Source organism: Juglans regia, chromosome 2 (assembly GCF_001411555.2).
Source record: "Juglans regia cultivar Chandler chromosome 2, Walnut 2.0, whole genome shotgun sequence".
Lineage (NCBI taxonomy): Eukaryota > Viridiplantae > Streptophyta > Magnoliopsida > Fagales > Juglandaceae > Juglans > Juglans regia.
In genome coordinates this window covers 7,240,391-7,267,709 of record NC_049902.1, presented here as the reverse complement: position 1 = coordinate 7,267,709, position 27,319 = coordinate 7,240,391, and the positions used below count along the sequence as shown (strand labels likewise).

The 27,319-nt window shown below is 32.4% G+C and overlaps 2 protein-coding genes across 3 annotated transcripts in view; both read left to right on the top strand.

Moving 5' to 3' along the window:
• Positions 1-5,722: 5,722 nt before the first annotated feature.
• LOC109013298 (protein IMPAIRED IN BABA-INDUCED STERILITY 1-like) lies at positions 5,723-13,266 on the top strand. Of its 2 annotated transcripts, XM_018995333.2 has the most exons (9): positions 5,723-6,681; positions 7,230-7,514; positions 7,872-8,189; positions 9,596-9,823; positions 10,172-10,269; positions 10,756-10,846; positions 11,040-11,570; positions 12,533-12,665; positions 12,793-13,266. In XM_018995333.2, exons 1-9 carry the CDS (start codon positions 6,292-6,294, stop codon positions 12,810-12,812), a joined length of 2,094 nt encoding a protein of 697 aa, XP_018850878.1. In that variant the 5' UTR covers positions 5,723-6,291; the 3' UTR covers positions 12,813-13,266. The 2 variants fall into 2 exon arrangements, with proteins under 2 accessions (XP_018850878.1, XP_018850879.1); XM_018995334.2 differs by lacking the exon at positions 7,230-7,514 and having other exon boundaries at positions 5,724-6,681.
• An 11,066-nt stretch (positions 13,267-24,332) lies between these two features.
• Positions 24,333-27,319, top strand: part of LOC109013299 (formin-like protein 20) — a 37,012-nt gene continuing 34,025 nt past the window's right edge. Inside the window, exons 1-3 of the mRNA XM_018995335.2 lie at positions 24,333-25,137; positions 26,290-26,993; positions 27,073-27,294. Coding sequence (XP_018850880.2) covers positions 25,065-25,137; positions 26,290-26,993; positions 27,073-27,294 — 999 coding nt within the window. The 5' untranslated portion in view covers positions 24,333-25,064. The remainder of the gene's footprint in view (positions 25,138-26,289; positions 26,994-27,072; positions 27,295-27,319) is intronic.

Below are 27,319 nucleotides of genomic sequence, written 5' to 3'. Positions count from 1 at the left end.
ATAATTTCCTTTTGAAGATATAAGGAGTAATTATAACCCCAAGCTGGCAAGCATAAATGTCTTTAGAAGTCAGAATGATATTCCATCAATTCCATTGACCAAAGCCACATAGGTATGAGGGGACAAGGATTTGGTTAAAAATCTATCTTTTTTGGGTGGAGAGGGTGGCTAATCATTTTTATAAGCACTATAAGGGTGTTGGGTTTGGAAGAATCTCTATGCATATGTTCACACCAACCAATATTCTAACAATTCAATTTAAAGTTATTTGGATGACCATTAGTTCTTGATCAATTTCTTTGATAGAGATCGTTTCTTTTTTCTTTTCTTTTTTATTAAATTTAATATGAAATTATTCGATCTATTGAGAATTATATTCTAACAATATTATAAGACTCACGTTATGTATATATTTCTCTAGAATTTAGCTGTAATTACAAACTATAAAGATCTGAATTCCAATTTCTTTCACATTCCAATCATGTTTTTGCATCAACCAATTGTCATAAACTTACTTATGGTGTACACATGTTCATTAATGGGGTCTGGTCCATGCATGCAGAGTTTAATCCCAACTAAATATATATGCAAATGAAAGGTTTATAAATGTTTTCTTTCATCCACTAAACATATAGATGAAAAGAAATATTAATTAGTCATTACTCACTAATCTGTGATGATTGTTGCTGGTAAAAAATGATCGGACAGTGACATACCACTATACCTACCTTGGACCTGCCACTCCTCTTTTTCTTTACTCCATTGACAGCTAAATGATCTACATTATTTTGTTCTGTTGGGTTTTGGTAGCTTTTATCTATATATAAATATATATATTATAGTATTATTATTATAAAAAGATTTTAAATTGACATGATTTGATCAGATACGCTAAATCTATTTTATAAAAAAAAATATTTGTATTACATCAAATCATATTAATTTATAAATTTATTTTTGTGTAATCTTTTTACGTGTGGATGTTGAGTTGAGTTGAGTTTAAATAATAAAATATTATTAGAAAATTATTTTTAATATTATTATTATTTTAGAATTTGAAAAAATTGAATTGTTTATTATATTTTATATTGAGATTTAAAAAATTTGTAATGATGAGTTTAGGTTCTAAACAAAGTGCTTCATTTGGTTCTTAAACACATCTCAACTTATTATTACAATTTTTTCAAATTTCAATATAAAATATAATAAACAATTCAAATTTTTAAATCTTAAAATAATAATAATAATAATATTTAAAAATAATATTTTAATAATATATTATCATCTCAATTCAATATCTAAATACTCTAACTTATACACAGCAATTAGCATCCTTGGATTTTGGAAGAAGTTTTGTTGTCAACAAGAGAAAAAACCTCATTTATAGTGACTTTGACCTTCAAGCACCCAACTTCATACTCCACAAAATTCCAAATACAAGCATTATATATCAGTGGTGCTGAGATTTCATGTCCTTGTCCACATTGCAACAAAGCTAAAAGTAATAAATTATTAATGAATATTATAAGTAGTTGTATTTAAATAATAAATTAATTGGCAATTGTGCTTTCCTCCATATATGATTCTAATAATTAACAAGAACATTAATTTAATTTTTTATTTAATTTATTTATAATATATTGATGATGAATATGCTGAAAAGTTACTTTTAATGGTTACTGTTGTGGGGGTTAATGGTATGTGACAGCTTGTTAAAGAGCATTGAGAGCAGTAGTACCACTTGAGTGTTTTTGTACCCTTGTTGTTAGATAAGGGGAGGCAGCTCCAATTATGGCTTACGATTACTGTTGGCACGCTACTACCTTCACATCCAAATTCTTAACGGTGCTGGTGGAATTCTAATCATATTTTAATATATATATATATATATATATATATAATTCTTCTTATTAATTATTATTAATCATTCTAAAATCTATAAAAAAATACGTCGATATTCTATAAAAACACCTTCTTATCTTATAAAAAAAATTATAAATATAAAATATGTAAATAAATAATAATTGATAAATAATATTTATATATATTTATAATATTAAAATGTATAAATTTTGCATAAATTTTTTTTAAAAAATGATTAAGTTTAATAGGGTCCAATTGCCTCCCGCTGCTGCTAGGGTTTCTCCCTACGGGGCGAACGGGGCCAGAGTGGCAGAGGGCGGGACTCTGTTGGCCTCCCCTAAAATCCAAAACTCATATTAACAAATTATTTTTATAATAGTAGACTATATTTGTTTTTTTTTTAAAGTGTTTTAGGGTACGTTTAAATAATTGGGTGATCTTAAATTATCTGTAAATAATAAAAAATAATAATAAAATATTAAATCATAATATAAAATAATATAAAATAAATATTAAATAATAATAATAAAATATTAAATAATAATAATAAGATGATTCTATTATCCAAACATAACCTTAACATTACTCATTTTAACAACTCAAGAATGGTTTATACTTCACCAACCGATCAATATTCATAACTTTTAGGAAATGGTAATTTTTTTTATCCTAACATCTAACAGAATGATGATGAAGATGTGATGTCTGCTTATATATATATATATATATATATATATATATATATATATATATATGTAATGCATATGTACTTTTTACTTCATTTTTTTGCCGGGAGGACCACTGCTAATACTACAGCTTCCTCGATACCCAAAAATCACTTTACGGGAGGAGTAAACCCAAAAGGTAAATATTTTAAACTCATGAAAAATAAAAATGATAATTCATATTATAAAATTATTTTTATTATAAAATAAATCTAATAAATTTTATAAAATTATATCAAAATTTATTTTATGTAATCTTTATATATATATATATATATATATATAAATTCTCAACTCATAAATATGGATCTTTATCTTCTCTTCCACTATTTAATGTTTTTTTGTTTTTCAAGGTTAGAGGCAAGCTTGGAACTAGCTATTTACGTTAAAAATTTTATCCATCATTATCACACTATATATTATATATAATTTTTTATATTTATTTTTATCTCTTATTAAATATGTGATATATAAATAAAAAGTAGAATAAATTAATTAATCTTAAAAAAATAAAAATAAAAAAATAAAATAAGTATGATACGTAGGATATATATATATATATATATATATATATATATATATATATATATATATATCTATGAAAGGATGAATCAAAACTGTGTTTGAGCTTGAACTGGTTCGTGGTGTCAGTGTTTGCCGCATGCATGTCTTCAATATTCTTCCTTCACATGCAGATTACTGCTGCTAGTGCTAGGAGAAGTACTGCTCGGCCTGCATTATTTGATTTGATATTAGCTTACTGTTGTAATAACACGGACTGATGGACAGACATACACGTACGACTCGTATAATATATATGTATGTATATCTATATATATATATATGTATGTATGTATGTATGTTGGCAGGCAGGCAGGCATGCAGGAAATTGAGGATGGTTGTTGAAGGCTTGAAGCCATGGACAGCCTCTTATTAACTTTGGTTTGATGATGATCAACTTTCTGCTATATATCTTAATTAGTGTATTAATTATAGTACCATATAAATTTTTAATTTTCTGAGTATTTTGTCGGCAAGTTATTGAACTTGAATAGACCGAGACAACATCATGTCGTTTGGTTGCAAATGCCCTGCTATTAAAATTCAATTAATGCTTCTTTTTTGGTGTGTCAACAAGAGATAAAAATTAAAAAAAAAAAAAAAGGGGTAAAATGTGGCTTCAAAGTAATATTATTTGTAAAAAACACTCAACCTCAAGAAGATATAATAACTACTTTTAAAAGAGTTTTTCTTGTTAAAAATAAAAAAAAAAATAAACTATTAAGGTCTCATTTAGATACTGAAACGGTTTCATCTCATCAATACAATTTTTTTAAATTTTTATATAAAATATAATAAACAATTCAACATTTTTAAATCTCAAAAAAATAATATTTTATTCAACTTTCATCTAAAACCATCTTATCTCATTTCACTATCCGAACAAGGCCTAATTTTGAACCAGTTCCTCAATTCTAATCGGTAAAAAAATCCTCCCCTAGCTAAGTTTTCAATCAGAGAGAGACGTGTCCAAATTTAAGTATTGCATTAACCATTGAAAAAAAAAATTAAAAGATCAAATACTAACATATTAGAAAAGAATAATATAGCCGGGGCAGGGCGAGGCTCCCCCTCCCCCATTCGAGGTGATTATTTGTCATGGTGCAGTTGTTGTGATCTAACTACTCCTTTGTGAACTGACTTATAACTCATTTTTAAAAGATTCGTCGCGTTCCACCCTATGCGGTGGCTCATAAACAACTCTATGAGGTGGTTTAGGGTTGGGGATCCTCAAAGAGTAGGTGGAGGGGGTTCCTCTACCCCTTGGGAGGGCAACTTTGTAAGAATACAAATTCTACAACAAATTTAAGATTCATTTGAAAGTGTCCATAGCTGATTTCCAATTTTGCATACATATTAATAGATAGATATGTCACAAACTAAGGTGGGTGTAAATACACACATTTCTATCAAGACTCAAGACAACTCGGCCACTGCCTTCCTTTTCTTTCTTTCTTATATTTTATTGCAGTTCACATGGTACTAAGAGTACAGTTGCATTTTTTTAATTGTAATTTCATTTTCAGTGAAAAAATATTGCAAATTAAGCTTTAATTTATATACACTAATCAGTAATGCTCCACACACTCAACAAGCAGTGGTGATCAATTCATTAATTAATTAAGAAGAATGTTATATACATGTATGGATTGTATAAGCAGCGTGCATTTTTTTAAAAAAAGAAAATGATTCACTATTAAAAATTAGTTTTTTAATATAAATTTTATATTTTTATATTTTTTATTTTTTTTAAATATACGATACTTATTCATTCTATAACTATAAATATTATTTTTTATTAATTAATTCCCCAACACCCAAAAGTTGCCCTTTTTAAGATACTGAAAATGTGGCCATTTTCAACACCTCCTTGAGAGATCGGAAAGAAAAAGATTAGACATATTTAGTATTCACAGCATGAGGAGGGTTGAGGAGAAAGTAGAAACCACCCCTCGATGATGAAAGAGCTTAGCATAGAGATGCCTGCCCCCATTATTATTTCAGAGTGGACCCCATCTAACTCAATGTGTGGGCCATAGGAGTAATGAGCAAAGCAAAATGCAGGAGTGGGAACTGGGAAAGTTAACAGAGAATTGAGAAGAAGGTGTTGGGAAAGGAAAGGGACAAGTGAGCATTATGCATTTCCATTCCCTTTTTCTTTTTTTCTTTTTTTTCCTTTACTTCCTTCTTCTCTCTTTAGTTGTTTTTTTTTCTTTTTTCTTTTTGTTTATTTAATCGATTCACCTTTTGAGTAGTGTTATTTAAAAAAATTTCTTCTATTTTTTCTTGTTCTAATCAATCAATTCTCTAAGGTCTCAGATTGGCTGCTTTCCACGGCTCCCTATCCCCACGTAAACTGTAAACAAAAGTCCAAAATTAAATTACAAGGAAAATTAAAAAATAAAATAAAAATATTTAAAAAAAAATAACAAATATCCATTTAGTCAACAACAGCCACCCATACCCAACCAAACACACCAACTTCCAAACACAACAAATATACGAAGAGATAATAATAGTAATTCAAAAACCACCCATTGGCACTCAAAAAAATAAATAATTTAAAAGAAAAAAGGTTCCTACTATTCCCCCTCCTTCCCGTCCCATGCATTCTCGTCTCTCTACAGTCTGACAGACAACGTTGAAAAGAAGCCCTCAATCAATAGTTAAAGGTTTGAACTTTACGTTCGAAAATACCCAAAAACAAAACAAAATACATGGGTACTATAATTTTTCCTATGCTTTCTTCTATCCGTTGATTCCGCAAACTCGGTTTGTTTGTTTTGTTTTGAAAGCCGCATTAACAATACAAAAATCAAACCAAAAAACAAAATCTTCTTTATCCGCCATCTACCGCAATTGTCGCGGAACTGAGCAAAGAGAAGCTAAAGCGAGTGGGAGAGAGAAAGGCAGAGAGGGTGGACTGCGAGAAAGTGAAAAGACGACAATGAAAAGCATTCCCATTTTGGAACTTATAGTTTGTTCTACAGATTTATATATAATTATAACCCATTTTTGCTTCCCATCCTCTGTTCTTTGTCCTTCAGTCCTCGCTTAATTGACTCGGGTCCAGGGATTTCGATTCTTCTGAGTCTCCCCTATGCTTTCTGGTCAGCGGTCGTGGTGGTTTTAGCGGGCTGTTATGGGTTGCGTGAGCTCGAAGCAAGCGGTGTCGGTGACGCCGGCTTTGGACCATTCTGGCGCGTTCCGGGACAGCGGCGTCGGTGCCGGGAATTCGGGTCGTATCCGGGTCGGCTCGGGGGAGAATGAGAAGGGGAAGTCTAGTAACAGGAAGAAGAGTGGCGAGTCAGTGGTGGTGGTGGGTTTGAGCGGGAGCGAGTTGGGTGAGTCCGGGAGAGCGAGTTCCAATGGGAACGACTCGTCATTGAGCTTCAGATTGGGGAATTTGCAAAAGTACGTGGAGGGGGAGCAGGTGGCTGCTGGGTGGCCTGCTTGGCTCAGCGCGGTCGCCGGCGAAGCCATTCAGGGCTGGATTCCTCTACGAGCCGATGCCTTCGAAAAATTAGAAAAGGTTGTTTTTACATTTATTGTTATTGTTATCAAACTGTTAATTTATTCAATTCATTTTCGATACACACTTTGTCTATCAATGGGATTGGCTCTTTGTGGAAACGTTGTAGCATATTTTCTCTTATTTTACATGAAAATTATAATTTTTTTTTTTTTAAAATCCTCTAAAAACATTCAGTTTTTGGAATTATTGGATGGAAAGTTGCTAAAATCTGCTATATCAAAATTTCACAATTTTGATACTTTTAACGGCATAGTGTGGCAAACAAGATTTTACTTAAAATGGTAAAGCCACAACAGAAGTACTTTTATTATTTGATGTGAGGGAGGTTCTTTTTTTTTATTTTTTTATAATGTGGCTTGCTTTTGAGTCTTTGACCCTTGATGTTCCATTTGGATTCTGTTACTGTTTTTTCTATTTTGCTGCTTCTGAGTACTATCTAATGGATGGATTGTTTAATATTGTGTCTACTTATCAAAAACATTATGCTGCTTGCTGTGTTGTGTCTTTCTGGTCATGACTGTATTCAATTTCAACTGCTTGAGTAGATCGGACAGGGTACATATAGCAGCGTGTTCCGAGCACGTGAAACAGAAACTGGCAGGATAGTTGCTCTGAAGAAGGTGCGGTTTGACAATTTTGAGCCTGAGAGTGTTCGGTTTATGGCAAGAGAAATTACAATTCTACGCAGGCTTGACCATCCGAACATCATAAAACTGGAGGGTATAATTACTTCCCGATTGTCATGTAGCATATACCTTGTATTCGAGTACATGGAACATGATATTACTGGACTCTTATCTTGCCCAGACATCAAGTTCAGTGAGTCACAGGTTTGCACGCTTTGCCTTAAAACCAAACGTCATAGAGTTTTATGATGGGGGTGTCTGAATTCCACACTGACGTGAAAAGATTTAATGTATACAGATCTTCTGACATATAACATTGAGTCAAGTAGTCACTAGAATACCATGATAAGTTTGAATGTGTTAGTAAAGCTCATTAGCTAAAATGGCAAGATGAATTGGTCATAAATGCAAACAAAAAAACAAAACCCATTTTGAATCTTTGTGAAATCAGATTATGGAAAAACTAAATGTGATAATTTAATAATTTTTGTGGTTTTGCAAGCAGTGTATCATCTTTATATTCGTATACCAAAAGAAATGGCGTTAATTTTGTTTTTGTAGATCAAATGCTATGTGAAGCAGTTGTTATCTGGAATTGAGCACTGCCACTCAAGGGGAGTAATGCACCGGGATATTAAAGGATCAAATCTGTTGGTTAATAATGATGGAATTTTGAAGGTGGCTGATTTTGGATTGGCAAATTTTTATAGTTCTGGGCATAGGCAACCCCTAACCAGTCGCGTTGTCACCTTATGGTACCGTCCTCCTGAACTTCTTCTCGGATCGACTGATTATGGAGCATCTGTGGATCTTTGGAGTGTTGGCTGTGTATTTGCAGAACTAATACTAGGAAAACCGATCCTTCAAGGGAGAACAGAGGTAATCACCTTACTGAAGTATGTTGCTTCCATTTCTTAAAATCTTGGTCTTTTAACTTCTGACCAATGAAGTAGTTTAATGGAACACAATAAGAATACCATTAAGAGAAGTATGGTTTCATCGAAATGAACTGTATTACTGGTACAAGAAATGGGATAATTGATCTCTACAAGATATGGCAATCACAAAATGGGCAAAACTTAAATAAGAGAGAGGAAAACCAATCCAATGCTGTGAATGGACTGGAGATAACTTCAATACTAAAGTCTTACAATGGTTAGAAATATTGTTTCAACTGATGCATTCAACCATCTATCTTAACTTGAACAAAAAAAAAAATGTCGAAATTAATGAATAGCAACTCAAATCAGGTACTTTGTTCAACCTTCAAAGTCAATCCTTTTCAGACTTATCCCTAGAATTTTGTAAATTTGGGGAAATCATAGTACTAAAATTAGAAGTATTTTTAATGCTTACAAAGACACTCTTTTTATAGCAACATAACTAGTAGATTATAGTTTGAAAATGCTACCAGAAACATCCCTTGGTCAGCTGGCAAGCTTCCTGTCTTTCTATTGGCACTTTAGAATGCAGTTGGTCAACTGGATCTGATCCCCGCAAGGTCATTCTATTCTCATAATTGAGAACCTTGAATGTTTTCTTGTCTATGCTATTTCCACTGCATTCCATCCCACAATGTGATTTCCATGTAGAATAGCCTCTCTTTTTCAATTTTTTGAGGACAGAAATATTTATCTTCCTATTCCCAAATGTGGGAACCCTTTTAACTCCCCACTATCTAGCCAGAATTATCAGAGATATATCCATATTGACAGTTAATCCTTTTTTCCCAGAGTGATGTCCAATAATGTGTATATACATGGGTATATGTGACACATAGGTTTAATTATAAAAAAATATATATGATACATGGGTTAATAGTTGGTAGTTGTTCGATATTTGGAAATGGCATTCTTTCTTGGTGACACTTCTTATCCAATCAACATTACAACTATCAACAATTTGGCAGCTAGCTGTAGTTTTCTAAGTAATAAGAACTTCATTATAAGCATGCTGCTAGCAGTAATTCTTAAAAATTAAACATCATGTCTAGTAAGTAATTGTGAGAAGGTACCTTCCAAAACTTCCCTTCTATGTTTTAATTGTCCACTTTGAATTATGGCAGTTATAAACATGCATATTTGGTGAAATTCAACCATTGCTACACTGGAATACCATTCCACTCCTTTTCTGCTTGAGCCAAAGACTAGGGAAAATCTGGATACATATGTTGATTGATAAAAATAGGTGATATGTATAAATGAAACTGCGCAAACTGGTTGTTCACATATTTGCTTTTGAAAGTTTCCTGTTCAAGTTATAATTGTCATGCTGTACTTCTACAGGTTGAGCAACTACACAAAATTTTCAAGCTTTGTGGATCTCCACCTGATGACTACTGGAAGAGAACCAAACTTCCTCATGCAACATTATTCAAACCACAGCAACCTTATGATAGTTCTCTTCGAGAGACCTTTAAAAATTTACCTAAAACCACCATAAGCCTGCTGGAAACTCTTCTGTCCGTAGAACCATACAAACGAGGGACAGCTTTCTCTGCTCTAGCATCTGAGGTAGTCACACAAAGTACTGTGATTATTTTGCATATTGATGTTATGGTTGGAAAGACTGTCTAGATTTGTTGGTCATGCATGGCAGTGGAGCTAACCAGGTCCATTATTGATACGTATATGGTTTTCAAGCCCATATTTCCTGGAATTTTTTTTTTCTCCGATGAGTTTGAGTATTCCATATTTCCTTTTTCGCTTATCAAGAATTTTGCTGTTCCTGTATTTGTCCCACTTTCATGGTGCAACACCAATGAAAACAGCATGAATCCCAAAATTTCATGACTATCTTCTGCATTGGCTTACAACATTTAGGATTCTCCTAATGAAATCTTCTTTCCATACTATATTCAGTACTTCACATCAAAGCCTTATGCATGTGATCCATCAAGCTTGCCAATATACCCACCCAGCAAGGAGATTGATGCAAAAAGTCGTGAGGAGGCAAAGAGGTGAGGATTCTCATTTTCATCATATCATTGAAAGTAAATGTGTTTATGGTATCGGATTTCTTAAAAAGGAATTACTGATTCCTCTTTAGAAGACAGATTGACTGTGTCCGTTGTTTAGAACAACGCACATTTTGGTAGCATGACGTAATCACCAGGAACTAGAGATGAATTAAACTATTAAAATTCTAAATTGTGTTTTAGGCTGAAAAGGGGAAAAAAAAAACAGAATCATTTAGTTACCTACAAAACCATGTCAAATTTTATGTATAAACACAAGGACCTGTTTTATTTCCTTGGGATATTTAATTGCCCCTTGGATTGGCATGCCTTCTTTGGTTGGATTTTGCAAAATAGATTTTGATGCAGCGAAATTTACATCTTCTCATTAAAATGTTGATTCTCTGCAACCTTCAGCTTCACATGGTGTAACTAGTATTATGTTATGTCATCTTTCCATAACTGCAATACATTCACTGAAATTTTCAGGAAAAAGATTGGTGGGAGAGTTCGTGGACCTGAAATAACAAGAAAGCCTGCAAGAAAACCCTATGGAATCTGTAAATTGGCAGCAGGAGAGGTCTCTCCCTCCCTCTCCCTCTCTCTCTCTCTCTCTCTCTCTCTCTCTCTATATATATATATATATATATATAAATCTAGGTATGCACATGTTTTTTTTTTTTTGATAAGTAGGTATGCACATGTAGAACATAGATATGTCTCTGATGTCTTAGGAGTTACTTCTCACTGATATACATATCCTTATCTTTCAGGAGATGGCAAATCAGACTCAGGATTCTCATAAGATTAAGGTTAGCAATGGAGATATTCTCAAAGATGTAAATTCTACTATAGAAGGCATGGCACGAAAGCCATCAGTTGATAACATTGAAGAGGCTTCCCATGTAAAGAATGCATCTCAAGGTGACGTTCCCTTTTCCATCCCCTTACAAGTTTCTACATCAAGTGGTTTTGCATGGGCAAAAAGGAGAAAGGAGGATGCATCCGTAAGATCACACAGTAGGTCTACTTCAAGAGGACACATTTGCAGTATTGTAGAATCTACTACTGCATTGCATGCCAGGAACAATGTTGACTCTAGAAGGCACGAAAATGGGGATGCATATGGGACCCGCTCATATTGTAGAGGCCATGATTCCTATGAGATTGTCAAGCTTGCAATGCAGAATAATTGGTGCAAGTTTGAGCGTCCAGACTCATTTGATGCTTCTGATGAGTACCACTCTCAGGAACTGTCGTTGGCACAATATGAAAGAGAGATGTCGGCTAAAAGAAGCAATCTGGTAAGTTTGTAACTTTTAGAACCAGATGTGGTATGGATTGTTTCAGTTACAATACATACCCTCCTGTTTCTTCTTTGGTAAGTTTCAAATCTTATTTTCCATTTTAATGCTTGTTAAAACGAAGAAAAAATGAAAAAGAAACTGAAAATGAGTGCATTGTGATGTAAAAGAAGCAATCTGGGAAAAGAAAGGAAATGCAGCTAAAAAATAAGCAGTCTGGTGAGTTTGTAACTTCTATAACCAGATGTGGTTTCAATTGATTTCAGTTTCAAAAGGAAGCAATGCAGTAAGTTGATAACTTGTAGAACCAGGTGCAGGATGAATTGATTTAAGTTTCAATACATATCCTCAATTTTAATTTTTTGGGAAAGTTTCACTACATAATCTCCATTTTAACTCCTGTTGATAAGATAAGGAAAAAACAAAAATAAAAAACACTGTTGTAGTGTATCAAATTCAGCTTTTGCATGTGATAAAGAAAGGCATTGACGGCTATAAGAAGCAATCTGGTAATTGTGACTTTTAGAGCCCAATGTGTATTAATCATTTCAGTTTGATTTTTTAAAAGAAGCTAAAAGAATTGTCAGTTGTAATGTAAAACCATTTGTATTCACAAGCCCAACAATTGTCATTATTTTAGATGTTTTCAAGTTGAAAATAAGTTCAAAAGTGATTTATAAAAACAGTTGAGACCATGTTGAAAGCTCATTCGTATGCTTTTAGTAGAAGCTTGAAATGTATCATGATATCTCAACAAGGATCCCACAAATTAGATTTCTTGGTTTTTCCAGTTTCTTAAGCCCCTTTTCCTGGCAGAGCTGGAGGTCGCTTTCAAGAACATACCTTCAACTTTATAAAGTTTTAATGGATCCATTGATTTTTCAATAAATCCATACATGGCTTTAATAGAGAGAGTATTCATACTTTATATCTTTTGTTGATTAATCCGGGTCCCGTGACAGGGGTACCAGGACCAAGGGGACAAGGTTGAATTTTCTGGACCATTACTGTCTCAATCACACAGAGTTGATGAACTTTTAGAGAAGCATGAGCGTCACATCCGCCGGACAGTGCGAAAATCATGGTTCCAAAGAGGTATATTAATGTTTACTAGAATCCAGCTTCGACAATGTTGTTCCAATCCTGTATTTTTCTTATTTTGGGTTTGTGCCTGTGTTTTCTGGGGGATTTCTAGCTAACAATCTCATTTTTGAAACTGCAGGTAAAAGGCATGGGAAGTAAGTGATATGATATCTTTTGTTTCGATCATCCGAGTAGAGAATTGGCTTCCAAAAACCGAAATCTGATCATTAACAGAATTCCCATCATGGATGAACATCAACAGACCATGCTGCTGAATCCAATGAATATGACATTAAAATTGTTGAGAAAGTAAAATCTGCAGCATGAGCCTTGGCCAATGGGGCTGGGAGCTACAGCCTGATGAAACTACGTTTTTTAGCCATATAAGAGATCGTGAAAGTAAAAACAAGAGAGGTTTGTAGTGTCTGGATTGTTCTCTTCTTTCACTCAATAATAGTTAGCTTTTTTTTTTTTTTATCATTATTTCATTTATAATTCAGCCATCCCTTCTGTTTTCTGATGTGATCATGAAGACCATCCGGCTATGTACATATATAACTGGTGAATAGAATTATGAAGAGTATTGTACATTTTCATGGTTCATAAGATTCAACTTTCAAGTAAGCATGAAAAGGTTGGGAGTGTCAGCAAAGCAAAAGAAAATGCTTTGTGTCAGCAAATAATTGAGTTATGGAATCTGACTTCCATATGAAAGAATACAGTAAAAAGTCAAATCATTAGCCTCTTGCCAAGCCCCTCTTCTTCCTTCCTCCTTCCAATCTTTTTTGCATGAGATCTGGACCTTCATCCTTCAATCAATAATCTTTCTGTTGTTTCCCCCACCACAAATGGTGGAGTTTATACTTAATTTGTCAAACTCGAGAAAGTGAAACAATGAAGTCAAGTTTTCTTTGTTTCTCTCCATATTGAGAAAACCTATCCAAATGTGAGGTGAAATCATATCAACTCATCTCATTTAATTTAAAATAATAATTTTATTACTATTTATAAATCATTTCAATTCATTTTATCTCATCTCACTATTCATACGGACCTAGGAGACTTGCACCTTTAGGAGAACTTCTTGTGATGCTTTGGACATGGGTACGTATCAAAACACATGCCTTGAAGCTACTCCCGTGATTATAATAATCAATCTGGACCTTGGGCCAGTTCAATTCCGAAACATCCAAGTTAGAAGTTGAAAGGATATGTACAAGAAGAATCTCTAGGGAAAATATACCTCTCCCCAACTATCATCTCCATAAAAGATTTAAAATATATTTTCATAAAAAAATAAATAAAATAGAAAAAAATTAAGAACGTGAAAAAGTTCAGAACAAACTACAAAAACATTAAAATTGAAAATTGGCTTTAAGAAAATAAATAAATGAAAAAAAAAGACATGAACAATTAGTTTCAGATAAAAAATGAACAAAACGTTAAAAAAATGTGAAAAGTAAAATGTACTAATTTTTAAAATAATTTTAACTTTAGAAGATGTTTTTATTTTGTTATAAAACCAAATTTTAAAACTAGATTTTTTATTTAATAGGGTATTGTCTTTTTTTTTTTTTTAGAACTTGTAGGGGTGTCTTTGCCTTTTTAAGGAGGGAATAAAAAAGAAGATAGCATAGCAATTTTTATAGAGTTTAGTCCCGTTTGGATAGTGAGATGAAATGAGATGAGATGATTTTAAATAAAAATAAAAATTTGAATTAATAAGGCAACTATGGATTCGGCTACTGATATGCCTCATCCTCCTGCACCAGACCAGCTCCCGTAACTGCTGCCTTCATATCTCTCTGTTAATACTTTCCTTGTTTGCTTGTTAAGCTCCAGCTATATAGTCAACTCTTGTAATTCTATATATACATAAATACAATTACTCCACTCGACAATTGAGGGAGATTACAACATTTGCAATATTGTTATTATTTCTTTATGAATAAAATATTGTTAAAATATTATTTTTTAATATTATTATTATTTTTGAATTTGAAAAAGTTAAATTATTTATTATATTTTGTGTGAAAATTTAAAAAAATTATAATGATGAGATAAATTAAAATGAGATGAAACACTTTTACTATCCAAACAATTGTCAGAATTGGTAGTTTAAAAAGTGAATACAAATTGAGTGGTACTTTGAGGAGACTATTTTCCTCAACACCAATAAATGACTTTGAAGTTGTCAAACTGTTTTAGCAATAATTTTCATTGCAATATGTAGAGTTGGTCCAAGCTCGTCTTTTTACAGTGAACTTGTAAATACTAAAAAGAAACAGTATTTTCCCATTGTGTCTGCTTTCTTGCTCTTGGACCATAATTGGATCTGCATTTTAAGCTTTTTATGGACCATGAATAGTGTGTGTGTGTGTGTGAGAGAGAGAGAGAGAGAGAGAGAGCCTCTGCAAACATCATGCCAAAGAAACACCTGCAAAGCAGAACAAACTTGACATAGCTGACCCTGCAAACTTGCTGAGCTACACAGTTCAGTCCAAAATAACCTAAACCTGACAAAGATAAGGTCCACTAGATCCATGATCTTTCTGCTACAACATGTTAGAGTCTTTATGGTAAACTAGTTGGCATCTTCATATCTCTAGAATTTTCCTCAATACACATTGAATGCTTGGCTAAGCTTTTGATTTTAATTATAAAATGCAGTAACAACCTTCTTTCAATGTATGATATAAAGACCCTGATGGTACCGGTCCTTATCCCTGTGTTCATGTAGATAGATAAACCCATTATGAGATTATAAAAACAATGAAATGGCAACACTTTGCATTTCCTTACATCAAACAATATCCAAAAAACTTAGTTAGGATGTTTCATTCTTCATTCCTCCATATCTCAACAACCCTCAAACCAATCTTTCACTAGAGAATTAACTTGATCAGAGGAGACTCTCTCGGAGTTCCGCCGAGTTAGTTCAGTTCATGTTTTTTTCTTACGAAGTCAGAGGTCGCTGTTTGGGGTCAAATTTGAGCCAAAGATCTAACTATTCTACCAAATCCCAAACCTAAACCTTTCCATTGCTCGCTATACAGATCAACTTTGAAATGTTTCAAGTATCTTCTTGCAGTAATAGCAATCATAACAACCTTGGCTGAATCTGAAAACCATGACAGATTAGAATAATTTGTCGTGGTTTGTTATGGGAGAGTATCATTTCTGATAGATTAAGAGCAAAATACACATAATATACAAAGAGTTAAGTGCCAAAGTACATCACAATCCAAAGAACACATCACATAGATCAATCAGCATCAGAGGTTAGTTAGAAGGCATCATCAATATATAGTTGAGAACAGGCAGATCAAGAGGACTGTCTAGAATGGTGCATTGGATTAATCCAACAAATTAAGCACATTTGTGCAGTGAGATGGTTGGCAATTTATACTTGGGTTGATCTTGTTGCTGAATTGTTGACAGACTGGCTCCACCATTGTTATAATACAGTACTGGAAAACTAAAGAAATGGGCCCTTGTGTCACTGCCACTGAAAATTGACTCCTTATCCTTAAATTCCTTGACAAGAGAGTGCTCTCCCCATGAATGGTCACATATTATTGGCATTTTGGTTTTTTGTTCTATTATTTCTTGGAGTATTTTTATTTGCAAGCTAAAGTAGATGATACACTGTTGAAATGATACAATTTGACTTGTATGAAAATTTAATTTTAAACTTCCCTTACAAATCAAATGCTTTAGGAAATATTTTTAGCCCCTGTTTGTATAGTGAGATAAGATTAGATGGTTTTAGATAAAAGTTAAAAGTTGAATGAAATATTGTTAGAATATTATTTTTTAATATTATTATTATTTTTGAATTTGAAAAAGTTGAATTATTTTTAAGTCCCGTTTGGAATGGAAACTCACTTCAACTCATCTTATTTCATCATTACAACTTTCTCAAATTCTCACATAAAATATAATAAACAATTCAATTTTTTCAAATCTCAAAACAATAATAATATTAAAAAATAATATTTTAACAATATTTTATTCTACTATTCACAAATCATCTCAACTCATCTCTAAATTCAAACGGAATCATTCTATTTTGTGTGAAAAATTTAATAAAATTGTAATGATGATATAAATTGAGATGATTTCTCAACCCAAATGGAGCCGTAAAATATAGTTATTAGCACCAACTTGCAAATATAATATTTTTCCATTTCTCAATTTTCTTTGGTATTATTGGAAAATATTTGATCCTGATAAACATCCTATTTGAAGGAAGATGTATGGTCATATTCACCAAACTTGGTTATAAACTCTTAAAATTTAGTTGGGAGCTGAAATGGAAATTTTTCTACCTTTCTACTCATTTACGTACCCACTGCCAAAGAGTACATCAACCACTTGCCCATTTCTTTTTAGGTTGGACGGAAAGTTGTTGGGGGACATGATTTCAATTTTCACATTTTTCTCAACTATTTTTTAAGAAAAATAATAGGACTACACGGTTGACTCAATACATTATCCTCGAAATCTTTGTCCTTATTTATCATCATGAATCTATAATCCTAGCCTTCTATTTTAATTGAGTAATACTATTTATAAGTCTCACATTCTGTACACCTACTTAAAAATATATTATTTTACTTTTTTATTTTATTTTATTTACAAATATGTCAGGAATCATTTTCATTATGTGAGTAAAAAAAGAAAATGATATATTTTTAAATGAGTGTGCAGGGTGTAAGGTTTATGTCTAGAATTTTTCATTTTAATTTATCTAATGAATCTATTTACAGAGTAATGCCATTATATCCTCTAATTTATATCATTCATTTTGTCCCTTTGATGAGACACTATTAATATAGTGCCATGTGATCTTCATCTTTTTGTATTTTCGAGCATCATTTTGTTTTAAATATATATTTTTTAATTTTTTAGTGTTTTTCAATACCACGTCAAATAAGCAAAATGAGTGATATAAATTAGAAGTATAGAAGCATTACTCATATTTATATTTTACCAAGAATTAAAAAAAAGAAAAAAAAATACTCTCTTAATTTTTTTTTAAGGAAAATTGTCATCATTTATTTATCAGAGAAACTTACATCCATGATCAGATATATTCTTAGATGTCTCCATATCAAATATGACATCATAAATTAAAATAATACATTTAGAGGTCCACCAGTACACTATTTTTTTTATGACTGATTTGATATTCACAATTATTATTACTCTCTACAAATAAATCTCCAAAAAAATAACACTCTGTCTAAACACCACTCTCCTAATTGTTGTGAGATGAAGTTGACATTGGAAATAGTTATAGGCCTTCAAATAATTTGGCAATTAACAAATGTAAAATCTCATGTACACCATAATTGCTTCAACAAACATGATGGTGCTCTTAATTGATGCATTAACACTTTTCCACCAAACTTATCTCCTTCTGCCACCACATTCATCTCTTTCATCATCTTTCCCACATCTTCAAATTAAATATTCAAAATATTATTTCATATTTTTAACATTTAAGTATTATATATTATATGGCTTATTCTAATATGTTGAATAAAATTAACTTTTACACCCTCCAATCACGGACCATCGCGTCTTGATTTTATCAATTCTATAATAAATTAAATTACGTGGATTTTTTTTTTTTAAAGAAAAACTCTCAAGTATGAACGCTAAACTATAAAAATTTTAATTCTAATTATGTTTAAGATAATTTTTAATTATTATTCTAGCCTTGACTCAAGGTGGTGGCTGAGTTGGCCGGAATCTGGTGTCCGGCGGCCATCATTATGTCTTTTAAAACAAAAATTTAAAATTCTGATTGTACGTGAACATATGTAATTTTGTTAGATATGCCTTTTTTTTTTTTTTTTAATGGAAGATATGCTTTTAGTTAGAGGATTTAAAAACCCATTTTAGTAGGGTTGTGCAAAACACCCTGTAAACCGCTGGACTTGTTTAAAGTGATCCGGCCTGAACCGATTTTATCGGATTGTTATCTGATCGGGTCTCCAACCCGACTAGGAATAGATTTTTGTCTTGGGTGTCGACTCGTCCGAAAAACTTATATTCTCAGACTCATATATTTCAACACTAGGGTTATGGGAGTATATAATGTCCCTTATAAGTTGAGGTCAAAATACATGAAAAAGGAAAACTCTTGGGCGGTATAAACTTACCCCCAAAAATAAATAGAGCCACTGCAGAGTGAATGAGCGACAGAAACTGGCGTTAGGCACAGAGCAGAGAGATGTGGTGCGCGGTGGTGCGACGTGACTTCGGTCTGAGAGTGATGAGAGAGAGATAGAGTGAGAGAAAAATGAGAGAGGGAGCTGACCAAGAGATGAGTTGGGTTGAGTGGTTTACAATTGGATTTGTGAGTGGTGGCAGTAGGCAAAAAGTAGATGTTTTTGGATGTGAGTCATTTTTCTTCTACAAGTGGCACTTCCATTCTGCAAGTATATTTTGAATCTTTTCTTGTGATTGAGGAGATGGTAGATTTGAGATTCAGATCATAGAGAGATTTTGTAAATTAATGTGTAGATTTTTTTTTTTTTTGTGGATCGGGTCTATCGGGTTGGCCCGGTTTTATTTTTGGATCGGTTCGGTTTGATGCCTTAAATGCAGGTGTTTGAGTCGGGTCAAACCCAAACCTGACTGTGCCAGGTCGAGTTGCAGGCTTATATTTTAGGCCAATAATAATCTTAGATATTTTTTATTATCTTATCATAAAATAGATAATTATGGGTTAATTTATTGAGATTATTTAGGAGAAATGACTATAAGGCAATAAATGGCCTTAGTCGTTTTATGGATTTAAAAAAAAATATATTTTAATCATAAAAAAATTATATAAAAATAAATTTATAAATTAATATAATTTGATATAATAGGTTAGATTATAAATTATTTTTATTATGAAATAAATATAATAAATTTATAAATTTATTTTTATAAAACTTATATCATATTTTTAATTTTAGTTTACGTGTCGAAAGGAAAGGTTATAGTCTCGCATGGTCCAGCGATACATCTCGCATGTACGCCACGTGTATCGCTGGTCCAGGCTCTAATTTCTTCGACCGTAATTCCTTAATTACTATTAATGGCATATTTCTTCGTACTTTTCTTATTGAGTGAGTAATAAATAACGAGAAATGATAGGTATACTTTAGATTCGTTTGTTTTTATAGATAAAAAGATTTGAGATGAAATAAATTAAGATTAAAATTAAAAAATAAAATAAAATATTATAAAATATATTTTTAATATTACTTTTATTTTAAAATTTAAAAAAATTATATTGTTTATTTTATTTTATATTAAAAGTTAAAAAAATTATAATGATTAAATGAGATGAGATTATATATTTTCTGAAAACAAAAGAGTCCCATGGATAAGTCTTTAGTAGTTTTTTAACAAAAAAAAATATTTTATTATAGAATTTTCTTTTATAGAACTTACATTTTTATAAAAGATTTGTATATTTAAAACTTGTATATAATATTACTCATAAATAATTAGGTTCTGCTACTGAATCATCTGAAACTTATCGTTCAAATGACTCTTTTGACTTGGCAAATACCATGTGATGTCCCGTGATTTATTAGAAAAAATACATTTAAAATAAAAGGTTGCCTGAAAACATAAAGGAGAAAAACTGAAATCTTAAATTCCATCTATCTCTTTTATATTTGTGTATTTTTTTTATTTGTTTAATAAACTATGTGATGCTACGTAGTGATGTCACCTTAAGAAGATCATTTGAATGTAAATTTCACATGATCTGATAGTGTTGTTTTTTAAATAATTAGCTATTTTTATTGTTAAGATAAGCATTCATGAACTTTACTCATCCCTTGGCCCAATGTATATTTTTAGAAAAATTGACAAAAAAAGAGAAAAATAACTTTGCAATGCCTTATTTGTTTTCGAGACTAAAATCTAAAATTTTGAAAATTTTGAAAACCTCTCATCTCATTATTACAATTTTCTCAAATTCTCATACAAAATAAAATAAACAATTCAATATTTTTAAATTCTAAAATAAAAATAATATTAAAAAATATATTCTAATAATATTTTATTCAATTTTTTAACTTTAATCTTAACTCATCTCATTTTATCTTTGAAAACAAAGGCGTGATCTTACAAACTTGTAACATTAATTTTAAAATATAAAAGATAAAATCTCTAAATTTTAAGTGATTAAATTAAGAATGATTAAATTCATAATAAATAATAATATTATTTCTAATTAAATTAGATTTAATTTTTGAAGAAATATGATTAAATTACAAAATAGATGAAATTAAGATAAGAATATAAATTATAAAAAAATATTGACATGAGAAATTGGAAAACAAAGGGGGGAACTACACTAGTGTTCATTCATTCATTCATTCATATGGATGACTTTAATTGTTAGGAATAGTTTGAATGCATAAAAATTAAAACCTGTGAACTTTTATCTAAACGACAGATAACCAATCAGAAGTAGTTCGATAGGTAAACGACAGAGAATAAAAATGTAATAAGATTACTACAAACACAAATAGAAGAAGAAGGGAAAAAGGTGAGGTTGATATGGTGAGATATGATGTGATGGGGAGTGTCTGAATTGGTGGTTGGTCGGTAGCTGCGCACAAAAGCCTACTACTAAAAAAGCCCTATAGACAGAGACGGATACAAATCGCTCTCTCATTTACAACTTAATATTAAAATTATAAATATCATTTTTAATTATAATTATAATTTATAATATTCTATTCCTCATTTTTATACTACACATAATTTTTTTTATATTTTTAATTTTACCGAACGTGTGCTATATAGAGAATGAATAAAAGAATTCAATTAATTTTAAAAAAATAAAAAAAATATGATATATGATATGTGAGAATGATGAATAACAAAACTCAATATTTTATAATTTTAAATTTTTTATCATTTTTTTTAACAATGGATAAATGTTTTATGATTCAGAATCTACATGTAAATTAATTAAAAGAAATTATATGCTACTTCTCTAAACTCATGCCACTCTTTTTTTATTTTATTTTTTTATGTCGAGAAACATTTCCAAGGTATGGTCCTTCAGAACAAGTCTTGCAGAGTAAATCTCGATCATGTGGATCACACCCTTAGAAATCTCCTTACACGAAATTAGTTAAATCGTTAATTTTTCATTAGAAGTGTGACTTCGGATGATTGTTTGCACCCATAAGATATTAAATCTTAAATTTTAAAGAAAGTCATACTCTAAAACTAATATATTCACCACTTAGTCCAACCCCTTGAATTCTCATTCCACTCTTCAAAGCCATCCTCGAAGTACAAGGTGGTTTCCTAAACGACTTGGAAGATGGCGTGGGCGAATACCCCTAACTATGAAGCGACAATATTAAAGTCATTTGGGAAAGAAGTTCTAACAAGTCTTTTAATTTTAAAAGTCATTTTTATGTATTTTGTTTTTTAATGGTGTGGCTGACGTGTAAATATAAATGCCACGTGTTAGTTCTTGATTGATTGATATGACAAAATTTACGTGAGATGTCATGCATGCTCAACAGTTGACTATATAGATATAGATATAGATATGATAGTATGACTTCTCAATTTGGTAGTTTGGCTCTTCACAAACTTGTTCACTTTTTGAAAAGCATTGTAAATTTTTGCAATAAAGGTACCATTTATATCCCAATCAAGCATATGTATAACATCTTATTGGGTGAGTTTTATTTACCATGATCAACTTTGTAATATAATGAGACATGTATATTCTAGATTTTGCAGCGATTTCCAAAGTTCAATAGTCAAACAAACTAGGTCACTTGTCTTAAAAATTTTCTTAAAATATGCATTCTCTCAAGGGGCATACCTGCTAATTATTAATTAATTTGTTTCCAAATACTAAAAAGAATATAATAGGTGAAGGTATAAAGACAAGATTTGAAATGCTCAAATAGGAAATATACTCTAAATTGAAGTTAACACCTAAAAGTTGAGTTTGTTGAAGTGTTCCTGTTTAGATGTTGAGATGAATTGAATTCTTTATAAGTAATAATAAGTTGAGAGATGTTGGAGTGAATTTTATGTGACCCACTTAAGATGAGTTTAGATGTGTTTGAATGTTAAGATGAATTTAGATGTATTTATAAGAAATTAAAAAGGGTTGTAGGTCCCACGTATAAAGATGTGTTGAGTTGTAAATCTCACGTGTAAAGAGGTTTTAAGTTGAGTGATGTTTAATAATTTAGAAGTTGTGTGTTTGGATGTTGGGATAGGTATAAAACAGAACCCAACCGAAATGAATTCAGTTCATTCAAGGGTCCAAACGAAACCTTAACTTATCTTTATATCTCTCTCACCACTTTCCCTCTTGGGTAATCTCTTGAAATCATTGATTTTTTGGGCCATTTTGGGTTCCTCTCCCTCCCTCGACATCCCACTCTAAGTCCCTTTCCCTTTTCAATTGGTGTTTGTTTTGCCTATAAATCTCTTTTTGTTCTTTTTCCTTTACCAACTATTCAATTCGACCCTCTCTTCTCAACGGTTAAAGCTTACGAACACTTTAGAGAAGGAGAATTACACTTCTCTTATACTTCTCGACATCCATCCCTTATTGAGAAACTACAACTTCTCTCAAATTTGTGACATTATGGTCATCATTGGTGTACACATTTTTCTAAGCTAAGTTCATCACCTCCATCACCATTTTTAGGGACAGTCGCAGGTGCGAGCAATGATATGTTGTGGTGGGCTTTTGTCATCCCATGCATCGCACCATGTGGCAAATTACTTCTTCTGATATTTTCTCCATTTTCTAATGTCGACAACCAACAAGCAAAGCACACAGTAGACTTGGATTGTAGTTTTAGCACCACTTTGCAGGGTCTTTACTCTCTGCAGTAACATTGTTCATGCAAAAAGCCCTTTGCCTTAGGCCTTTGGTACACATTTCAAAAGCATATATAATCGGGTAATTTATATAGTAAAATGTATATTATTGATGGTCATGGGGTTTGGGGTCTCATCCCTTTTTTTTTTTTTATTGAATATTTTCTTTTATAACAATAAAATATGAGTCAAAACGGAAAACAGAAGTTAAATAGTTTCATATAAATATCAAATATATGCAATTATGAGTAATGATTTGTATAAGTTTTAAATAGACAAGTCTCACGTAATTTTTTTATAAAAAAAATAAAAAAAATCTATTATTTATTAGTGGAATCCATTTTTAAACAAAATGTCTATGCGTGACTTGTCTATTAAAGATTTGTACCTGACATTACCCGTCATGAAAAAGTTCGTTTTTCTATGTAGGTTTCAGATTTTTCTTATTTTTTTTAAATAAAGTGCGGAGGATTTGAGCAATTTAGGATGGTATAAATAATCACCTTTAACTTATATTTTATGGATCGATTTAATTATCTTCATGGATATATCTAACTGGTCTACTAGTTATTAATATGAACTAGGGTAATTAATCCATTAATTATACCCATCTTAACTTGTGATTAAGATAGTCAACCAAAAATAATATGAATCCATTACTCTATTTTTACTAATGTCTTAACCAATATAAGTATATAACAACAAACACAGACAAAGGTGAAAAAAAGAAGAAAACAACGTTACAGAAAATGATATAATAATGGAGGCAAACGCAACGGGTCCAAATGATGGAAAAATTCAGAGCCGACCCCCTTTTGGCCAAGCTGCCTGCCTAGTGCCTGCGCTTGCCCAAGCTCTTCTCTCGTTTCTTTCTTTCTTTGTCTCTCTGCTAGTGTCTGTTCTGGGTTGTTTCATGTTTGGTTTTTTCTGAAAAGTCGTGAGAAAGCCACGACCCGTGCGATCGATCGGAAGCCTCCTCCACCAAAAAAAAGAAAAAAGAAAAAACCCAAGACAACCCAAGAAATTTGATTTTTGTTGTTTGCAGGAGATAAGGATGTTCTCATACAGTCTTCTCCTTTTCAATCCCACTATACGTCTATTTTATCTCTTTCTCTCCCACGTGACAATGCTGAATTCCTCTGGATTTTAATATCCTCCCGCATTGCCCCACATACTGTCACTTCTTCACTCTCTCTAAATCTGTGGAATTCCATTCCGAATTCTCATCCTTTTTTCTTGGCCGAGCTTGTTATTTTCTCTTAGACTAGTCCTGGTTTTGTTGGATTAGTATCGGAATCTTCTAGCTATGATTTGCTTTCCTATCTGAAATTCTCCTTGTGCGTCTCTCGGAATTGGGGTCGATTGGAGGGGTGAATTTGGATAAAAAAAAAACAGAATTGGGAAAGTCCGAGATCTGGTGGGTTTTCTTTTGGGATCGCAGCATTGATCTGCTAGGTGGATTGTTTTTGATTCCAATTCTCGGTTTGGATCCGATCAGGGGAGAAACAGCGCCATCATATGGCGCTGTTCCGAAGGTTTTTCTACCGGAAGCCGCCGGATCGGCTTCTCGAGATCTCTGAAAGGGTCTACGGTACATTTTTACCCTTTCGCTTCTTCCCCATTTTGCCTTTTCATTTTTTTGTCGTCAGCCTGTGAGTGCCCTTGCAATGGTGACATTCCCGAGCTTTCGGTCATTTCTATTTTCTTCGTGAAGTGGTAGAATTGCCCCATTTTGTGATTCTATTTGCAATTTAGTTTTTCTGGAGTTCCACTTATAAAAAATAAATTCACAAGTTCTTTTGTTGGAGTTCCATTGCATTGCTGCGATAATTTATGGTGCATTGTGAATGTTGTTGCCTTTTTTCTTTCTTGAGGCCTTCTCTTGTGAATTTCGTTTTGGTATTCTGTTCTTACGTAGTTTCTTCTCTAGGTGATTAAGCAAATGTTGGGGAAGTAGTTTCCTGCTTGTTGAGATTTCGTTCTAATGTTGGTTCATGGGGTGCGAATATTAACTGAGGCAGGGCCTAAAAGCACCAGGAACTTGAATTGATTAGATAAAAACCCACCGTAAATCTATTGGAGTTAGAGGTTGGAGGTACCAACAGTAATTCATACTTAGTAGGGATCAAAATTTATATATGGAAGATTTAGACTAGAAAAGAAAAGGCGGAGGAAAACAAAGCAACAATTCAGTAAGGAGGAGCAGAGAAGTATCAATATGGTCAAATTCTTGTGAACATTTTGGACTTTTTTAAGTCTGAGAAATGTGGATGTTTTGTTCTGTGATGATTCTGCCTTTTGGGAAACTTGCAAGCCCTTGCTTTCCTTTTCATTTCTCAATTTGAAGACTTTTTTTAATCTGTAAACCTTTTCTCAACTTGAAGGCTATAGGTCCTGTTTTAGGGCTTGCAAGGGTAGTAATGTGCTGGTTAATTTCGCTGAAGCTTATTTTATGGCATGGGGTGGTTCTTCTTGATAATTGTTTTTGAACTGATTGTTTTTTCTTGGCTATCAGTAGCTACTTCTTCTTCTTAAAAGAAGCTTTTCTGAACACAAATCCTTAACCATTCTTTGTCTCAGTATATTCTATTTTTATTAGAGGATTTTATCCTTTTTATACATTGATTGTTACTACGAGTCTAGTTACTATTCTCAACTTCCTTCTCTGGTCCATATTCTACTTTGAAGATTATATACCAATTACAAGTGCTGATCATCCTACTTATTTTTTCTTCTTTTCTAGTGTTTGATTGTTGCTTCTCCACTGACGTTTTGGAAGAAGATGAGTATAGATTGTACATGGGTGGCATTGTAGCACAGTTACAGGACCACTTTCCTGATGCTTCTTTCATGGTGTTTAACTTTAGAGAAGGGGAGAGGCGAAGCCAAATTTCAGATATATTGTCTCAATATGACATGACGGTTATGGATTACCCTCGTCAATATGAAGGTTGTCCGCTGCTGCCATTAGAGATGATTCATCACTTCCTTCGATCAAGTGAAAGCTGGTTGTCATTGGAAGGGCAACAAAATGTGCTATTGATGCACTGTGAAAGAGGAGGATGGCCTGTGCTTGCATTCATGCTTGCAGGTCTTTTGTTATACCGGAAACAATACAGTGGGGAGCAGAAGACTCTTGACATGGTCTACAAGCAGGCTCCAAAGGAACTTCTTCATCTTTTGTCTCCTTTAAACCCCCAGCCTTCTCAGCTGAGATATCTTCAGTATATTTCTAGAAGAAATTTGGGTTCTGATTGGCCTCCATCAGATACACCTTTACTTTTGGATTGTCTGATACTAAGAGTCCTTCCACTCTTTGATGGGGGAAAAGGCTGCAGGCCTGTTATACGCGTTTATGGTCAGGACCCCTCAACACCAGCTAATAGAAGTTCTAAGCTTCTGTTTTCAACTTCAAAGACAAAAAAGCACATGCGCCACTACCTACAGGTAATTTCTAAGTCACAAATATGAAACTAAAAGTTAGATTTTCCAAATATGGATGTGGTCTCATGAACTATATCAGCAGGCAGAGTGTATGCTGGTGAAAATTGATATTCATTGCCGTGTCCAAGGAGATGTTGTTCTTGAGTGTGTCCATTTGGATGAAGATCTGGTGCGTGAGGAGATGATTTTCAGAGTTGTGTTCCACACAGCATTTGTGCGTTCAAACATTTTGATGCTTAACCGTGACGAAGCTGATATTCTGTGGGATGTGAAGGATCAATTCCCCAAGGACTTTAGAGCTGAGGTAAGTTATTATCATTTACATGTGA

What these genes read in the sequence shown, in the direction of transcription:
- LOC109013298 (XM_018995333.2), top strand. Translation starts at nt 6,292, where the DNA reads ATGGGTTGCGTGAGCTCGAAGCAAGCGGTGTCGGTGACGCCGGCTTTG. An exon ending in TCCTTCAAGGGAGAACAGAG is followed by an intron (nt 8,190 to 9,595) that starts GTAATCACCTTA and finishes GTACTTCTACAG; the next exon opens with GTTGAGCAACTACACAAAAT. An exon ending in TCTCTGCTCTAGCATCTGAG is followed by an intron (nt 9,824 to 10,171) that starts GTAGTCACACAA and finishes TACTATATTCAG; the next exon opens with TACTTCACATCAAAGCCTTA.